This window comes from Hermetia illucens, chromosome 4 (genome assembly GCF_905115235.1).
Source record: "Hermetia illucens chromosome 4, iHerIll2.2.curated.20191125, whole genome shotgun sequence".
NCBI classification, from domain to species: Eukaryota; Metazoa; Arthropoda; class Insecta; order Diptera; family Stratiomyidae; genus Hermetia; species Hermetia illucens.
Window position 1 is genome coordinate 135,103,189 of NC_051852.1, and position 15,265 is coordinate 135,118,453.

The 15,265-nt window shown below is 42.2% G+C and overlaps 1 protein-coding gene across 1 annotated transcript in view; it reads left to right on the forward strand.

Annotated features, from left to right (window-relative positions):
- LOC119656106 overlaps positions 1 to 15,265 on the forward strand; it is a 558,620-nt gene that overhangs the window by 403,902 nt on the left and 139,453 nt on the right. The window contains exon 6 of the mRNA XM_038062421.1: positions 8,407 to 8,546. Coding sequence (XP_037918349.1) covers positions 8,407 to 8,546 — 140 coding nt within the window. The remainder of the gene's footprint in view (positions 1 to 8,406; positions 8,547 to 15,265) is intronic.

Sequence of the window (15,265 nt, forward strand, 5' to 3'; positions counted from 1 at the left end):
TCAATATGCACCTCCTTACTACCCCGCCTGCCTTTCGTCTCCCTTACCACCAATAAAGTGGAACCTTCCTCGATCTTTACACTCTCTTCTAACTCTCTTCCTGTCTAATGGACTGATCCGCCTCTGCTGATATCACTCTTCGTAATGCGTCATACATCACGCGTAACGCTGACTTTTTCGGTGTTCGCGGAGCTCGAAGTCTTTTTCCATTCCCCGATCCCGAGACTATGTCGGAGTTATAATGCACTACAGCTTGGTCCCGTGCACTCCTTTTCGCACTTTAGTTTTAAGTTTAAACTACGATCTTTGCTTTTTCATCCTTCTGAGGGCAATATTTAATTGGAATTTTGTTCTGTTTATTGTCCGTTCACATTGGTATAAAAGAGAACTGTTGGAAATCGCCATAAGATGCAAGCTCCCAAAAAGTTTAAAAAAGTTGTTCACCAAACAAGGATCTAATTTGGGCACTGAATACGACAAGTCATAATAACATAAAATCGTGGTACAATCATTAGCGCAAACAATGAGTACTTTATTAGCTCTCGTCTCATAAGTAACAACAGAATCGTGTCGAGTGCACTCTCCTTAAATTGTTGCATTGATCGCTTGTGCATCTCAATTCTTCCAATTATGCAATAGAACAGAAGAGCCACTTGTCTTTCCATCCATTATCTGTGCTGTGTTGTGTGTCGGGTAATCCTTGACAATGTGAATTCTTCTCGATTCCTGCTCGATTTAAGAAGCTAACGAGCTAAGGGTCGCCGATTCAAAACACGAGTAGGTTTGAATAAAGCAACTCATCCGAGCTAGAATAAAGCGTATCTCTTCAAACCCAGACGCGGTTCTTTTTCGAGTCAAATTAAAGGATGCACTCAACCCGAAGAATTCGGAGTGAAAGCAGCAGAAACTGAGGAGTAGGGAAAATAGAAAAAGAGCAGAGAGATGAAATGAAAAGAAAATAGGGACTGAATACTTGCGATGGGAATTTCTTGAAGTAATATGGAATTGATGGATCAATTGGTTTAGTCCCTTTTGTGTATCTTGTGCACCACACCCTACATTTTTTAGGACTTATCCCTTCAATGTGATATGAATTTTCTTTTCTCTATCTTCACATTGAATCAACCAGTATAATCGTTCTACGCGGGTCGTCTTAGTGCCATTTTACCCTTCGTCGTCTTTTCGTCATTGCACAGGAATTTCTTTAATCGAAATTCATGCGCCCAATTTCGTCTGTCACGAAACGATTGCGACTTTCAGACGAATTCTAATCGACAACAGGCAGACAGGCAAAACGTTATTTCCTCGATAACATGAAGGACAGCAGGTTCTTTATTGTCCCTCCACCGAAAATTCATTTCCATCTGCAACCAAGAGAAGGGGTGGGCCGGCCAGAATAGATGTCAATAGGGATTGATGGAAAGAAGCTTATTTTAACCTCCCTTGCCGCGTTAAAATATTTAGAAATTTAATTCAAATTACTCACGTAATTATAGTGCTGAGGTAGCTCCGTGTTTGATATGAGCTTGCGAGACTTGCGGCAACTGGGGAATTCATCTCCAGGTCCTGTGATACTTCGACACATTTTCATGGAGAAAGCTCCCAAAAATTGAATTTGCTCTTGTGTATAAATATACATAAAACTTCGGCTATAGAAGGGCGCTTAGGGAGGAGGTGCTCGTGGGTGTCTGCGTAATTTAAATTGAAAAATTGCCGTCTATGGACAACAAGGGGTTAGAGTATGTACATATGTATATTGGTGTTATCTATTTGAATTGAAAATCCCCGCTTATGCTTTATTGGACGGTTTCAGAATGTTTGGCAACAGTAATGGAGCTCCAACTTAATTTGATTTCTATCAAACATGGCGTTGATTCCTGTTTCAATGGAATATCATCCCTTTCCGTTCAATAAAATCGCAATAAATGGTGTTTGGAAAACTTTTCAAGCGTTCATCAAGTGGATTGTGTAATTTAAAAATTAATTTTGTACTGCAAATGAATCACATTGACAGCAGTCCCTTGAATTTTTTTTTAATTGTTACACATAATCAAAACTACCCCTTGCAATTCAACTTTAACAAGGAACGATTTTAAGGACCGAATCGTAGGTCTTTTGGCTAGTTTTGTTTTCCTTTTTCAACTACAGTCATATCTTTTCTTTCTAAAATTTATCTGCTTATCTCAGTCCAGGATTTATACGTCATCTTCCTTATACTGTCAGTTTAACTGTTTCCTAAAGATAAGTTCTTCCCTAATGTCTGTTCCCACCATTATTCAAGACAGGATTTCCAACAATTGAAAAAGCGTATCGTCAACATTCTCGGATACCATTGTGGGTTAGCTCTGGGCAAATTGCGCGGTTATTCCCAATAGGCTCTATGTTCCGTCATAATTATTCAAATAATTTGAATTAAATCCCGAAAACGATTTGTGTTGTCTTTATATTTACATTGAATCCCTAAAGTCTCTGTCAGTACATACTTTATAAACGTTTAAATACAATTACGTGCCTCAATGGTCAATCCGGTCCTTTAGACAAAGCCGTAGATAATACATACAAAGTTTCACATAAGTAGGTCCATTTCTTTTCGGGTGACTATTCTCCCGCATTGTCGCCACGCTTATTAACTGTAAATCGCCACTTGCTCCTTCAGAAATTAGCACTGAGTAAATTTTTATTGAACTAGTTGCCTTAGGAGGACTTCATTTACTACTATATTTTACCCCAAAGCTGGAAAGTAGAGGCTGCAAGCGTCGTTTAAAAAAACGTCTTAACATCTCTCGCTTTTTACCAGCTATAGCAAAGCTAATTCTGTTTTTGTTTCAACTCTGATGCAGGTTTGTCATTTAAGGGTAGCAATCCTTCATATCCATACTAAACTGGAATACTGAAGCATTTTCACATTTTCATTTTTAACCTCCCTCCCTTGCCCGAATTCCAACATCAAATTAATAAACAACAACCAGTATCAAGCGCACAACATACGAAAAACCTAGAAACCTAGTCTTGGAAAGTATCCTTGGAGAACTCCTACCTAGATCCTATAGTCATGAGATATGAAGCTTTTGTATTTCACCCTGAATTATAGCTCCAAGATAAAATTGCATGAACCTCTTGTTGGGTCCCGCCTCGGGTGAAGGGTGCTAATTGCTGACGCCTGCATGATTTTGGGTAATACTGATTCCTTAGCATTCTCGGGGATCCCGTCCAACAGCTATGCCCCAATTGTTGGAAGTCCATTTTCCAAGATTGAAACCGCCTTAATAACTCCGTCGTTTGCTGGATTAGGATCTTTGCTCTTTTAGTCGATTCAGCGCCGCACAACATATTGTCTGCCTAGTAGTTTTCCTTTAAAGGTCTGACTGCAAGAGGATACCTTGCCATTTCATCATACCCCAATTAATGTAAGGTTCGGACGGATAAATGCGAAGCTGGGGTATCCCCAAATGACATTGTCGTGAGCACGTATTCTTCAACCGACATATTCCTGGTGGGCCTGTACAAAACCTGCTGAAAATTTGTATGACAGGCCTGCATTTTCACGATTTGGAACAACTTTTCCATATCCGCTGAGACTGCGAACTCCCATTTCCTTTACTTGAACAGGATCTATGCCAAATTTCTCCTGTAATTTAAATCCAATATATAGCTTGGAATTTAGGCTCACCTCGATTGATCGTGAAGCTTTTCAACTTCATCACCGGTTGATTCTTTTTTTGTACAGAGTTGGAAAGCATCGAAAGGCATAGTGCCGGACTTTAGCCCACTAAACCCACCTTTCCTCAGCCACTATGCGCCACGGAATTATCTTTGTCAGAGAGTAGGTTACTCCCTCCTGTTTTTTCGTAAGCGCTCTACCTTCGGAGCTCTTCCTGAATACAGCTTATGGTGTCACTAACTGCATTCCATACTTCTTAGGATTCGAGCATTTGCGGAATGATCGTCTCCTCAAGAGGAGTTTAAGCTGCTTAAGCTCACAAATTTCGGGCATATGAAAAGAATGTGCTCTGGGTCCTCATACTCACCTGCACATTCAGCTTAGAAAGGGGAATCGTCATGTCCAAAATTATGTACCTATCGGCCATATCCGTCATGCCCGGTCAGAAACTGGGTCAATTTGCGATATATTCCGGACAAGTTTCTCTTATTCACCTTAATACCAAGGGCCTTCGTCCAAATTGGCGCTGCGTACAACAGGCTAGCAACAGTCTCCTCGATAGTTTGGGCTGCCCTATAACTTTCCCTGCTTTCTTGCTCGCGTGGGTCAAGTATTTTTTCAAGACTAATCGATGATAAAACACAATACCGAGATATTTGATGGATATCTTGGACTTAGTCACATGCAACTGCTCACTAGTATGGCCTCAGTCTTATGTTCCGCCAACCCTAACCAAGGTTATATCAGCCATTCCTTGGTAAGCCTGACCAATGTCTCACATACTCAGGCAATATCCACAAAGTGTTGTTAGCTGAATTTACGTGGATACATTCATCTGGCTTAAGGTCTTATAATATGCTGCCATTTCGCAGAATTGAAGGCATTCCTCACATTAGGTGTAGTGATAGCACAGTGTTTTTTGCAACTGCTTCATCTGTCAGATTGGCCAATGAATTTATAGCGTGTAATGATATGAGTGGAGTAGGAGATCAAGTCGATCATCCTGAGTGGCCGATAACGACCTAGAGGGCAGAGCTATCCAAAAAAAACTAAACAAATTAGCAAAATTGACCGTAAAGGTCTGCCCACAAAGATTGAAGCTCCATCAAAGTGCTCGGTCGACACGTTCTTGCACGCCTCTGTGCTAGCCAGGCTCGGGAATGTGGGGGGGGGGGGTCCTTTGAGCGCTTTGATCCCTCACGCTTCATTACCTAAAACAACGTGCCTTTTCCGATGCGTGGGTCCGCACCGGATTTTAAATTTGACTTTACCAGGGATTTCGCGACGGCCTATAGAATGAAAACCAGAACGCGAGCTAAATTGGAAATAAAAAAAAACCGGCTCGACCGCGCGCGTGGAGCCGTAAGTCTCCGGACCCGAGTGCCGCGATCAAGGAGGGGAAGATCCACGACGGATCGCCGTCTCGATTGCCGTCTCTTCCGCCTCAGATCTTGTACGAGGCGCGGCCTGTGAGGTTCCCACCCTTCCTCGACATCCTCCGGCCAGTTATTCGATTAGAGGATGTCCCTTTCTATAGGAATTCCGCGGGGAGGGAAAGGAGGATTAGAAAAGGAGGAAGTCCTCAAACTACGATAGTATTATTCAATCTTCATTATTTATCAGAGTTCATTTATCATAACAATAAAAAAATAAAATGAAAAAAATATGGTAAAATTCAAAGAGAACTTAACTAATAATAATAAAAAAACAAAAAAAAAGAAAAAATAAATGAAAGGAAAATAATAACCAGGACTCACCCAGGTCGTCCCTCCGAGCTCGGTTGGCGGCTGGTGTAACAGATTCTAAAAAAATTTTCATAAAAAAAACAATTAAGTACAATTAATCATTAATATATATATATGTGTGTATATGTGTTAATATATATATATGTAACACTTGTCATCCAGCAGGCGTATTGCTTAAACTCTTACTGAAACGATGATTATATTATGCTCGAATTCGCACGTTTCCTAGCTGTTCAAAATCTGTCTTTTTCTATTAATGAAAATTTTTCCGGAATTTATCCCCAACGTTTGAAAATGAACCAATCCCGTCACACAACGCAAAGCACTTTACTTTCTTGCCCTAAATCACTGTGCATTTATCATTTGTTACCGATTGAACGATTTGTCCATGATTTGAAATTATTCACGGAATTTTCTTTCGCTCGCGAAAACCTTCACATCTTCCGGATCTTCTTCTCTCCTCTCCAAGACTTTAAAAAATTCACTTTTTTGTTCCTCTTTTTCTTCTCGTCTCCTTTCCTTCTCCAAGTCCACCAGACCTCCTCAAGATCAAAAACCTCACTCCTCAAGATCAAAAACCTCACTCCTACACTCACCCAGCAACATTCCTGTGCTTTGTTCGTGCACCGCTTCTATTCCCGCTACATAGCCTTTCTCACTCGGCAATGTTGCGGCAACATGCGCATGCGCCTGCAGATGCGGCAAATCATTCGCCTCCTATCAAGATCAATTCGCTCGAATGCATTGAATAAAGTGCAATCTGCGGCGAACATTAAGGCAATTGCACACTATTAAATGCATTGTTTAAGCAAATTAATTAAGAAAGAGCCGAATGAAATTTCGCTCCCGTCGCGCAGCCGTGGTCACTACAAGCGTCCACGGTAGATTGGCCGGCACGAAAACCATACTGTCATGTGGAAATGCCTACTGCTTCCTCTAAAATTGGGACGATACGTCGTTGACTCAGATGGTTTGGCACTCTTTGGTAGCAGCACCAGCATCTGCTTTTTCCATTGAATCTGGAGGATACTTTCTTCCAAACAGATATTAAAAGCGGAAACAGACCACTCCAGTCTTACTTTTATCGCCGTCTTCCAAGCCGCATTCGGTATTTCGTGCAACTCGGGTCCTTATTAGCCCCTAACTTTTCGCAGACAATGGCAAGCTCTTCCTCCGCTATACTTGGGATATGCTTGGGGGTCTCAGCGAATATTTCAACGTCAAACAGCTTTGACTTCCACAGCTTCGCCCGACATGAATTTGTATCTATTGAATACTCCATTCTGGTCTCCTCCTCTGGTCTCCATTACACTAAACAGTATAGGCTCATGGCCGCTATGCGTGGAGTGTTTATTAACTCTATGTGATGTTCCTTACGGACTGCTGATATATTAGATAAAACTGTTCCAAATTAGTTTATCTGAGCTCGCACCTGTAGTGGTAATATCCAGGCTAGGTTCGCTTCCTCTGCTAAGATTTTTCTTCTTGATGCCTCGTCCTCCTCAAAATCCTTGTCTTTATTCGGCCCCAACTTATTTGTCACTTTTAATAATATAAAGGAAGTTTGTATTCCGCGGTATATGTAAAGTGTAACGTTTTCTTGATCCTTGTCGGTGGTCTTCATCGATGCTTTTGCCAAACCGCCCCTAGGAGGTTGCTGCTTACTGACGATAGCAGCTTTTATGTCCTTTTTGAAGTTGAGCAAAGTATGGTTATGCAGACAATACTGACAAAGTTTTTCTGTTTCACAACCTGATGCTTTGCATCCACAAAAAGTTCCTTCAAAGTCTCGCAAGCGCATATTGAATGATCCCCTTTGCAGTAGGAACAGACCTCTTTTGACAGTGCCCTTAAAGATTTTTTCTTGGGATCTGAGGTGATATCGGCTGGTGATTGGTGACTATGAGAAATATTGTGTCAGCAAAAAGGTACAACATTAATCCGCCGAGGAGAAATCCTTGATGTTCTCCATGTACTCCTCAAACATGCACAGGGAAACATGTTCTGAGTTTTTTTGTCAAATTCGCTCATTGTTATGCATATAACGATCGGATCTCAGTTCTTTGTGAGGAATGCCAAATTGCGGAGGCCAGCTAGACAGATCCGAATTGTTGTATATATATGTCGTCGTCGTTATTAGTTTGCCTATAGTCCAACTTATTCACCCCGATAATCGCGTGCACATACTCTGTCGTAGTTGGAGCGCTCCTGCAGGATAGTTAATGCAGCTTCATAGTGCTACAGGTTAATTCCAGAAGTGACGCCGACTCCTTGGCGGAGCCTTGCAAGTACCCAAGCAAGTACTGAATTTTTGTTAAAGTTACCCAATGTACGGTTTCAGCGAATGGCTGAAATATTTCTGTCTGGTTCCCTGCGTCCGGAGCTACATAGCCAGTGAGATTTGCTTGATCCTTCTGTATTGGTACATCATTATAGCCAGAAAAAGCCACCGTTTGGTTTGCTTTATGAGCCAGTGGAAGCATTGGTCCATATGCATATATTGATAGTTAGAACATTACAGCCAACGGTGAACGCTACTGCTTATTAACTTTCGGTGGCCCAATTATAGGGTAATAATGTTGCTGACATGTGGTTTCAACAAAACGGTGCCACATTACGCAGGATCCCAGATCTATCGAGTGAAAGATTTGACGAACTACTATTATAATTCTACCTCTTCACTGACCACCTCATCCTTGTGATTTGACTCCTTTAGATTCCTTTTTCTGAACGTATGTAAGGGCTCATCCTTATGCCGATAAAACAAAAACAATTGAGTACTCGGAAGTCAATATACGAATCATGAATGCAACTTTACTTACTGCGAAAAATGTGTGAAAATATGTGATACTAAAAAAATTATTCTGTGTAGTATTTCCATTTAAAAATTTTCCACCAAAAAGAACGCCTTATGTTTATAAATTCAATAGATCCTTTATCAACAGAGTGCACTCAAGATGTACAGGAATTCTAATCTAACATATATTCTTTCATTTACAGATACTCCATCCTTTGCTATTTCCCGTATTCCTGGTTTCGGATATCCTCTTCGGGAAGGAATTGAAGTTTCACTGAAATGTGATGTCGACTCGAATCCTCCGAGTACTCCAATTTGGCAAAAGGATGATGGTGAAACACCGGTAAGTACTTTTGAAATTACATTCAAAGCTTGAATATTTTGGATTCAAGCGATATCTGTGTTATAGAAAATGCTTGTATTTTTTGCATGAAATGTATTTAGTTAACTTGAGTTTTGCTACCATTGGTGGACATGATTAGCAGTTACTCCTAAATGGGCGTGATCCATCAACCACATGTACGTGGCATCGCTTACGGTGTACTGAAATGCTTTTCATCTGCCTCTAGGGCTTCCCGAGAAGTTTGTGCTCTCCTTCTACTGTTCTACGACATGTGTTTCTGGGCCAACCCACACGTGGGCAATCTTCGGATAGCGGGTCCCATTGCATGGCAGCACATCAAGCGACATCAAGGTTGATGCCACCACCACAGCCGCGAAAAATGTTTCCCAGAGCGCAATTTGATCAACGTCTTCAATGTTCTGCCCATTGATACAAAAAGGAAGAGTGCAATGAAAAGCCAGACTGAGAATCTCGGTTTTGTTAGTTTATATTTTCAGCCCAACTCTGCTTGCCCTATGTTCGAGATCCAGAGGAATTTTGGCAAGGCCTATCACTATGTGGGAAAACAAGCATATGTCGAGGTATTTGAGGAAAGATGCCATGGTCTGTTCAAGCCCTCCACGTTCTCCGGACAAAGCACCAATAACGAGAAAAAAGGCATCTGTGACAAGATGCAACTCTGTCGAACTGCCATGTCGACTTCAAATTCCTTCAAGATATTACCTTAATGAAGCACGTATTTTACTCTCTAATAATATCCATTAGCTCCGCTCACCCATGATACCCTCCTTGTTCTCGCCTACGAAAGCCTTTTCAAAAGGCAGATGAAAAAGGATCTAGAGCAAAAACCAACTGTTTTTGTGCTTTTCAAACTTTCGAGAAGTTCCTTGATCTGTTTCAAGATGATTATAGCTAATGCGTTTACGACAGCAAAAATCATGGGAAGGTAAGTCGCCACCAGATGATGGTTCGTTTTGAGGTCGATGTGAGCAGCCCATTTCTTACACACATGAAAGTGGCAAACGCCGCAAACCCTTTGCGGCTATTTTCACGTCCACCAATACCACAGCTCTCCATCACATGTCAGAGCTAAATGTTGTCAGAGTCCAACTTCCAACATTCTGGTCAACCATTATCACTATAGTGTCCTAACCTCTCCTGAACTACGTGTTGCTCATAAACGGTATCCTTCGCTTGTGCGCAATTATTATCTTCCTTAACTTCAACCGGAATCAGTCAGAAATTCTAGGTTTTCTAGAGTACAAACATCAAACATCTACGTAAGGGACATTAAATGGCCTCACATTAGAGTACTGGAAAAGCAAAAATTCCATGTGCTACGATAAAATAAGAGAAAAGTGGGAGTTCGAAGTACTGATGGTGCCAGTGAGCCTTGGGGGTTCCAGCAAGCTGACAAGAGAAAAAACTTGAAAGAATCCAACACTGGGTGGACCGAACAATGGATAAAAGTGAGCAGTAAAAAGAGGAAATAAACAGGAGGAAGAATCGCCAGAAAACAGTAACTACTTCCAGGAAGGCAGATATTTTCCAAGCCTAGGGGGAGGTGAAAACGGTGTTAAGGTATCAGGTTAGAGCCAGAGAGCAAGAAATAATAGTGGAATGCAAAGACCTAGACGAGGTTACTTCACGGAAAGGTATCGGCGCTGCATTGAAAGATCGATTTAATTGATGCGGCAAAAATAGGGATAGACTCAATAATACGAAGACTATTTAGGGACGGAGGGATACGTTAAGCAATATCTCAATGTGTGTATGGGGGAGGCAAGCCAAGGTATAGATATTGGACTATTTGAAGTAATTGCCTTCAATTTCAACTTTCCACGCCTTGACAGGGGAAGCTTAGTGACGAGTACCATAAGACTTATCTCAACGGATGATTTCCGGAGCTATCCAACATAAGGTATGTACTATAGGCGACCTCACATACATCAGTACCCTAAGGATGATTGTCTGACAGATGAATCAACACTACCTATCTTTTGCAACAGTGGAAACGAACAAAGTGCGCTGGAATTAACACTTCTAAGGTGGATGGCTGGCTTCCTGGAGCTTTCAAGTAGAAATCATTTGAGGCAATGGTCAGAAGCCCAAGCGGAACAACCATCGAAATGGTTTGCCAGCATTTAACAAAAGCATGCTGGGGAGCAGAGCCAAGATAATGCTTACACTGCCATAGGAAGCTGAATTACTAGTGAAACCAGAAAACCATAAAGGGGACATTGAGATTATCGTTCTTTACCAGCAAGGAGAATCTTCCAAAGGCAAGAGGAGATCTTGAACATCGAGAGTTGAAGGAAAAGTACCGGGGTCTTCGAAGCAATGTTAAAAGATGAAAGATATGAGAAAGCAAACGGTGGGCCCGTTTTTCAGTTAAAGCGTCCCCATGGTCGTACATTTGGCTCGGGAAATGATATTGGTTGGTAAGGGCGTTAGATGCCAGGAATGCCGTTAATTTGGCCAACTGGGGTTTGCTTAGGAATGCTTTGAATAACTGAGTATGCCCGGCCACATGGTTTGGTTAAATGAGAGTTCCCGAAGAGGTTTCTATTTTACAAGACGGACGACCATCCACAGGAATGCGCCGTCAAATTAGCTGTTCCTCAAGGTTCTGGATTGAATACCTAGCTGCGGAAGATTACGTATGATCGAAGACCCGGCTTTTATGTTCCGGAGAAGCAAATTTTGATTAGTTGCTCAAACCCGTGGTTTTAATTAAAAAATACTGTATGAAAGCGAAATCAAATCAAGCTGGATTTGGCGGCCAAAAAGCGAAGGCGGTCCTCGTTACTAATTGCAGGCAAAGCAACACTGTCAACAACCGGGCTGGTGACCTCGAGCTTGTCTCAAACTCATTTAATAATACTTCGTGGAAAGAACCAATGTCAAACCGAGCTTCAAAGAGTATTTGAAAGATTCGCGAGAAAAAACTGCAAACGATAGTACATCTCTAGCAAAACTCAAACCTAATATCAGAGGATCAAAATGCAATGCAGTTGTTTGATGAAATCTCTCCTGGTATATGCAGTTTCTGTCTGGGCGAAGGCATTAAAAAATACTGAGAACCGGGAAAAGAGAGTTTGGCAACTAGCCAATTACCCCGAGGGTGTGCAGCTCATGCTGTCCTGTCGAGCTAGCGTGTATCATCGCGATAATGATCCTGGAGAACAGCTGCACAGGAGATAGCTGTAACGGTGGTGAGGTCCGAAGAGAACTGTTGAACACATATGTGTTCTCAAAAATGGGTCCAGCGGGTCCCAACTATCCTGAATGCGTCAATATACCCTGACTACTTGATATTTCAATATCTGAGGTTCATGGAAGAGTGTAGAAGGTTGAGTGACCCCTTCAAAGTAGATATCCCCGTTAGACAGAAGTTGAAGTCAGTATATTAGATCGCTGTAAATGCCACAATGGTTGAGTCGACAAGTGACTATAGATCCGCATCAACTTAATATCGGAACGCACCGCATGCAAGCCAACTTGTTCCGGATTAAAGAAGAGTTCCGGATTGAGGAAGAGCTCTTTCCGAGCTTGGCATCCAAGTGTTGCAAAATAAAAGACGAAGGTGGCTTCCAGAGTAGAGATAATCCGCCAGACGTAGGTTCACTCTGCCCAGAGAGCAGCGGTTCGCAGGTGTTAATGTTCCTTTTTATAATTCGTGGAATACAACGTGAATCAGACCAAAACTTTGCAGAAACTTAATTTGTTTGATTAGAGGTTGGCAAGTGAGGATCACACTTTCACGTCCATTACCTGCAAAACCTGAGAGCTCTTTCAGGTTTTATGCCTACCTTGTGAAGCTACTGAAGCTCAGGGTACAGAGTTTCGGTGACAAAAACATTCCAATCAATACTCTTTCTAGCTTCATGAGATACTAAGGTACCCTAGGTAAGAAGGGAAATTCACTCTGTCCCTCATTTCAGGCCATTTACGGCATGATGGACAATTCACTAGTCTGTATAACTGTATGGTTGTAGATGAAATCTGATTCAATAGTCTGCAGTAGGGAGGTCACGTGGTTCATATAGATAATCCACCCCGAGGTATACATAGCGCGGTACCTACGGTAGAAACAAAAGGCGTGGCAGCATCTACCTCAGATGGAGTGATGGCGTAGATCTGGAGACTAGAATGTCGTTAGCAGTTTCGAATCGGTGGACCTCAGCGCAAAATTCCTCACTAAGGCCGGTCTAGAGCGGGCACCGATTATTACCCCTTAGGTGATGATGAACACTTCGCAGCTGACCTAACTTCGTTAGTCATAAATTCATACTTCCGTAATGTTGGAGCGATTTGCAGATTGATTGCCTTTAGCGCAAGGCTGGTTTAGGGATGGGTTAATGCTAAAGCAAATCTCGCAAGAAGATACAGTCCCAAAGTTAAATGTGAGATTGAACATAGTGCTGAAAGCAGTCGCAATTCATCTCATCCTAACGTACGGTTTTTTATTTATTTATTTATTAAACGGACAATAAACAGAAAAAATGTCCAATTACATATTGCCCTTAAAAGGAGGAAAAAGCAAAGATAGTAGTTTAAACTTAAAACTAAAGTGCGAAAAAAGGTCCACGGGACCAAGCTGTAGTGCATTATAACTCTGATATAGTCTCGGGATCGGGTAATGGGAAAAGGCTTCGAGGACCGCGAAGGGCACACCGAAAAAGGCAGCGCTCCGCGTTTGGTATGATGCATTGACGCATCAGCAGGGGCGGAGCAGCCCATTAGATCGGTAGAGAGTTTGAAGAGGATGCAAAGATCGAAGAAGATTCTACGTTGTTGGAGGTAAGGGAGACGAAAGTTACGGAGGCGGCGGGGTAGTCAATACGGGGAAGGTTCATCTTGAGGAAGAGCAAACGGGTGAATTTACGCTGTATCTTCTCTAGGGCAAGAGAATCCAAAAAATAATCAACGATACTTCTCCCGAGAGAGTTAAAAAGCATATTCGAGGGTTAAACCGAGGTAAAATCATTACAGGAACGCAGAATGAAAGCTGACATTTTGCAAGCACGGTTGCTGTGATCGAAGCAGTGGTCAAAACGGAGTTTATCGTCGAAAGTTGCGCCCAGATCCATAATACAGTTCAGATAGGACAGAGAGCAACCACCAAGAGAGTAGGAGTAAGGGGTGGGTGAGGTTTTAAGCGAGTAACATACCGAATGGCATTTCCTGACATTATGAGCGAACTTATTAACTGTACATTAATGGGCCAAAGTATCCGGATTTGCCTGCAGGGAAGCGCAATCGGTTCGGGACGAAACAGAGGAAAACAGCTAGAGGTCATTTGCAATTAACAAGCAAAGACAAGTAAGGATAGAGGGGAGGTCGCAAATAAAGAATAAAAATAAAAGAGATCCTGGAATTGATCCTTGTTGCACACCAGAAGAAGGGAAGAACTAGAGGTGCATTCATCAAACGCTACAGAATCGGAAGGAGAGATAGGAGGCAATCCATGTAACAAGTGATGGAGGAATGTTGAGAAAGGCGAGTTTGGGCAATAGCAACTCGTGGTTAACGGAATCGAAGGCCTTAGAAAAGTCCGTGTAAATGACGTGGACTTCCTGCCGAGAGGATTTGGCCACAAAGTTGGTGAAGTCCAGAACATTGGTAGCACTGGATCGACGTTTTATGAAGCCGTACTGCTCCTTAGCTACAACGTGGCCAACCAGTCAATGACGTACCTCTCGAAGATTTTGGAGCAGGATGAGAGGAGCGAAATGGGGCAGTAATTCTCAGCAAGAGTATGGTTACCGCCTTTGTGTATGGGATAAATAAGGGCTTCTTTGCACAGGCTGGGAAAATGACACTCTTCGAAGCTATTATTGAAGATAATGCAGAGAGGACAGGAAATGAACGGAGGAAGTTTTCATCAGGAAGAGATTGGGAAGGCATCATGGCCGGGTCCGACATTGACACCAAGGTTGTCAATGAGGTACTTCACTAAAGAGGATGTAAGAAGAGGAATAGCAGGAGATTCGGAGGAAGCTGTTCTCAGAAGGGGGAGAGAAGAAGAAGAGGGAGAGAAGTTATGCACCGAGGAGAAGTAACTGCAAAGTAAATCACAGGATAGCTGAGGATAGGTAGCAGTGGAGCCAAAGAGTTTTATGAAAGTGGGAAGTGACTAGGAAACATTGCGGGTGTTAGGATGGGAGTCCAGAAAGGCTTCAAGCTACAAAGCGCCAATTCAATTTGAACACTATGCACTATACTATACAACACTATAATCCTACCTAAACTTAACCATCACACTACCTGAACATAACTGAAGATCGCAGAGCGCTGAAATGGTCAAAGTCTGCACGTCTTTCAGTGGATAAAAGCTTTTTCCTCACAGCTTGCTTCAGACTAAGTATTTTATGGATTTCAGTGGTGAAACATAATCGGTAGGAGTTCAGGGATTTCGGGAAGGAAGGAACGTAAGTAGGAAGGAGGTCAAACAGAATTGAATAAGAGGAGATTATGTGACGGCAAGAAGTACAATAGAACGAAGCTTTCTTCTGCAGATACTATCGGGACTCTGCAGTCCTAGTTGGCCAATCCTCTCAATGTACTGCTACACGACCTCCCTCTAGACCTAGTACATTAAAAACGGTATAGCCTCAGTAACATCCTAAATGAAGTACCCCAGGAACTTGAGGGATTCCCTGTAGACTCTGCCACACGCAAGCTGAACTTCACAGTTTATTGTGGATTTTCCAACC